A 4,618-nucleotide genomic window follows, 5' to 3' on the forward strand; every position below is an offset into this window, starting at 1 on the left:
ATAATTAGTCAGTAAATTTTGACAGAGGTGATCCAAACTAGATTATAGATTCTGGTTCTTTCTGACATAACATGGATGATGGATGTAGTCCCTTTCTTTATTAGTTTGCTTTAATACGAGAGACTATTCATAAAAGCTACCTTAAGCAGTGTATTTCCTTGTCATATAAGGCATACCACACACTGCATTGTCATAAGCTGCCTTCGAAAATGTATTTCCTTGTCATATAAAGTATATATTGAAATCAAATACTGCTATAACTTGTCTATCTAAAAGAATCAAGTTATTGCCTTGACAAGGTCACTAGACTATAGACAAGTTAAGCTACTTTGAACTATGAGCTTTTTTAATTAACTTTAAAACATTATGTATGGAGGAATGTAAATCAATTTTGAAAATTTAATGTATTTCTTGTCCACTGCAATATGTTTCCTTTCTGTTCTATCATGTGGGATAATAAAGTATGGCTACCTTAAAGTATATTGGATTTTGTTATATTGGAAATATGTTATGGAATGACACTATATATCTAAGTTTCTTGATAAAAAAATTAGTTAAAATATATGAAAATTCTATTTCAATGTGCAACGTTAGTGGTATTTTTAAATGTATACTTCTAAATTAATGCTGGCAGTGATAAATTATTCTCTTGTCTTTCCATGATTCCAATTAGTTAATAGTATAATCTTTGACTTGCTGTTAATGTTCTAGAGTTATTTGTTTGACTCTTGTGTTTGCTTTGTATATAATGCTTCAGATGTGTTTGATTTTTTGGAATGTGATTTGTAATATGAAATCTTGACATAATACACATTTTTTTGTTATAATATGGAGTCAATGGATATGAGTGAGTATGCACAAGGTCAAGATGAAACTCGTAAGGAAACATTGTCAACACTTTGGATTATTTTCACTAAAATCGGTAAAGGAAAAGATGGAGTTGAAAGAGCTGCATGCAATTTTTGTAGTACTGATTTTGCCATCGGAAAAAACCACAAGTCCGGTCAAAGTTATGGAACTTCACATCTAAGTCGTCATGTGTTTATTTGTAAAAGTTTTCAGATGAGCCTTCTTAGTCTAGAGGAACCGTCAAGCCTAACCCCAATCAACTAAAACACACATCGTGAATTACTTGGAGAAGCCATTATTGCACATGATCTTCCTTTTAGCTTTATCGTGTATGAAAAAATTCGAGTTTGGGTGAAATATTTGAATCCATGTGTTGAAATGGTCTCTAGGAATACCACGGTGTCTGATATTAAAAAGATATATGATAAAGAAAGGATCAAGCTTAAGGAAATCATGGGTAGGATTCCAAATAAAATTTGTCTAACATCGGATGTTTGGACAACATCTACTAGTGAGGGTTATATCTGTTTGACTGCTCACTTTGTTGATGAAAATTGGAAGTTAGTTAGTTGTCTTCTTAACTTTCTTCGAATGAAGCCCCCCCACACGGGTATTGCATTGGAAACTACTTTATTTGATTACTTAAAACAATGGGGAATAAATAAGAAAATATTTACTATTATGTTGGATAACGCCTCTGCCAATGACAACATACAAGACCATTTGAAAACTCATCTTCGAGTGCAGGGCAATTTGATGTGTAATGGTGAATTTTTTCATATCCGGTGTTCGGCCCATGTACATAACTTAATTTTCAAAGAGGGTTTAAAAATTGCTACTGAAGCCCTCCAAAATATTAGAGAGAGTGTCAAGTATATTAAAGGATCTGATGGAAGGATGCTTAAGTTTAAAGATTGTGTCGAGGATGCAGGGATAAATGTCGGCGGTGGTTTAAGATTTGATGTATCTACTAGATGGAATAGAACTTATTTGATGCTTGAAAGTTCCTTACAATATAGAAAAGCTTTTGAGTTTTATAAGGTGGCAGATAGAAGCTATAAACACTGTCCATCAGAGGAGGAATGGGAAAGGGGAGAAAGAATTTGTGAGTTCTTAGAACCATTTTACGATACCACAAATTTGATTTCTGGTTCATCTTATCCAACAGCAAATATGTATTTCATGCAAGTGTGGAAAGTACAATGCATTTTAGAAAAACATCAAAAAAGTATTGATAAGGTGATAAAGGATATGCCTGATAAGATGAGAGTTAAATTTGACAAATATTGGAAAAATTATAGTGTTGTGCTAGCATTTGGAGCTATTCTTGATCCCCGCTTGAAGGAGAAGTTTTTGAAGTTTTGCTACACTTCACTTGATGCGTCAACATCTAAAGAGAAACTTGAGAAGGTGATGGATAAATTCAAAGGGCTTTATGAAGAATATGTGAGTTATTCAACCAATCAAAGTGTTTCTCTTTCTCAATCATCTTATGAGTTCAACTCATTGGTTAAGTTACCTAGAGAGGAGAATAAAGCTAAAAAAATCAAAGATTATAAGTGTAAGTTTTCTTCTAACTCCTCTTGTTTTTATATTATTGATTGTAAACATGACCAAAATGCATTTTCTTAGTTGAAAATTTTCTTTGTTAAATGGTAATAAATCATAGCTTTGAGGTGTGCTACTATTACTACATGTTCTATATGTTGCTGAAGTAAAAGTTGTGAAGTAATATGGAATCTCAATATTTTGGCTATGTTTTTCCTCAAAACTTGTATTGATCATTTTCTAGATGAAAGCAGAATACTACTAGTCTAAGAGTAAGAATTTTATTCTTGTTGATTAACTGCGATATTATAATTTGCATCACATGTTCATTTCAGTGTGTAAATATGCTTCTGTGATGACACATCTTGAAAAGTACTAGTCTAGAGAAAATCACATGATGCAATAAATAGTAGTTGGTACCCCTATACACAGCATTTGAATGGTCAAAGATCTTTTGGATGAAGAAAACTTCAACTATAGTCATGGCTTCATTCATGCAACTAATTAGTATTTTGTGATCTAGTGTTCTTTTTCATTACATAATTATGTTTGAGCTGATCCATGTTTTCTGCACTTGTTTTCTGCTTATTTTCCTCTACTGAATCCAATGCAGCCTCTACTGAGTCTCCATTTCTGCACTTGTTTTCTGCTTATTTGCCTCTGCTGAATCCAATGCAGCCTCTTCAATAAGCCTAGCTTTTCTTTTAATCAATTCTTCTTGCATTTCTTGAATCACCAAACGCCAGTAATCATTTTTTAGTTCTTATTCTTAATGTACTATTCTGAAAGCTACCATTTGAGATTTTTGAAACATGTTAGTAATTACTTTCTGTTTCGAAGAACCGAATGCTCTAACAACAAAAAGTCTTCTGTTTTGAAGATATATAATGTTTCATCTTTAATCTGTAACTACATTTAGTTGCTTTTTTTGCTAGTATTGTGTTAGTGATTAATTGTTATCCACGAAAAAACAGGGTATATTTTATACTTGTATCTCATCGTATGTATTTCACTTGAGCTATAATTGATTATCTCTGTTGTTTTATGTTGATCACATTTGATTTTGTGGCAGCTTTTAGGATGCCTTGTACTCTGATATCACAAATTATCTACGGTCCCCTTCTCTTGTTTTATATATATTTCAATTATTTTGATGAAATTGTTTTAAAAAGTGGTATTAGAAGATATAATATGTAGATATAATATGTATTGTGCAAGACACTGGCAGAGACTTTATTAAGCTTGTTGGCACATCTACATCTTTAAATTTCCTGCATTAATCCAACACAGACACACTAGTATATCCAAGGTAAACCATTTGTAGGAATATGAATGGATAGCCAACATTTTAGTAGCCTATATTAGAAAGTTATTTCTTTAATCTTAGTTTCTTCTTCATTAGCCGTTCATATATATCTTGCAGGATTTTAAAACATGGAACTCAATTGAGAGTAAGTTTGTTCCTGAAAAGAATGAATTAGATATATACTTTGACGATGAATTGATGGAGCTGGATGAAGAATACTCTGAAGATTTTGATGTACTTCTTTATTGGAAGTTAAATGAGAAAAAGTTTCTGATACTCTCTATAATGGCACGTGATGTGCTTAGCATTCCTATCACGATTGTAGCATCAGAGTCTTCTTTTAGTATTGGTGGACGTGTTCTTACCAAATACAGAAGTTCTACTCTTCCAGAACATATCCAAATGTTGATTTGTACTCGGAGCTGGTTGCATGAATTTTCTAAAATTATGAATCGTAATAATACTTTTTATTTTATTTATTTTTATTTACTCATATTTGTGATATACTCATGTCATTGTTTTGTTTTTAAGATGAGGAAGATATCAACACTAAGGATGAATGCAATAATGAGATGACAATGACTCAACATACATTTGGATTGCAAGTTTGAAGTGGAGAACTAATTTTAGTGCCATATACTTTAATGAGTTTGTTGAATTGATATTTTTATGCCTTTAACTTATATGTTTATGGATTGTAATGGAGATACATTAAATTGATATTTTCATGTCTTTAATTGATATTTTAGTGTCATATACATTTTTTTCTTTTTGAAAATATATCTTTACGGGATATTATTTATGAATTGAGATACATAATATGGTTGCTTATGTTTGAAGAAAAAATATACAGTCCTACTCAAACTATATATATATATATATATATATAGTTTGTTTTTTATATACTCAAATATA

The 4,618-nt window shown here is 31.3% G+C and overlaps 1 protein-coding gene across 1 annotated transcript; it reads left to right on the top strand.

The window, feature by feature from the left end:
* Positions 1-1,227: 1,227 nt before the first annotated feature.
* Positions 1,228-4,314, top strand: LOC131658642 (zinc finger BED domain-containing protein RICESLEEPER 2-like). The gene is made up of 5 exons (XM_058927913.1): positions 1,228-2,410; positions 2,519-2,525; positions 3,688-3,706; positions 3,821-4,115; positions 4,235-4,314. Exons 1-5 carry the CDS (start codon positions 1,228-1,230, stop codon positions 4,312-4,314), a joined length of 1,584 nt encoding a protein of 527 aa, XP_058783896.1.
* The last annotated feature ends 304 nt before the right edge of the window (positions 4,315-4,618 follow it).

The sequence above is a fragment of the Vicia villosa genome, linkage group LG3 (assembly GCF_029867415.1).
Source record: "Vicia villosa cultivar HV-30 ecotype Madison, WI linkage group LG3, Vvil1.0, whole genome shotgun sequence".
NCBI lineage: Eukaryota > Viridiplantae > Streptophyta > Magnoliopsida > Fabales > Fabaceae > Vicia > Vicia villosa.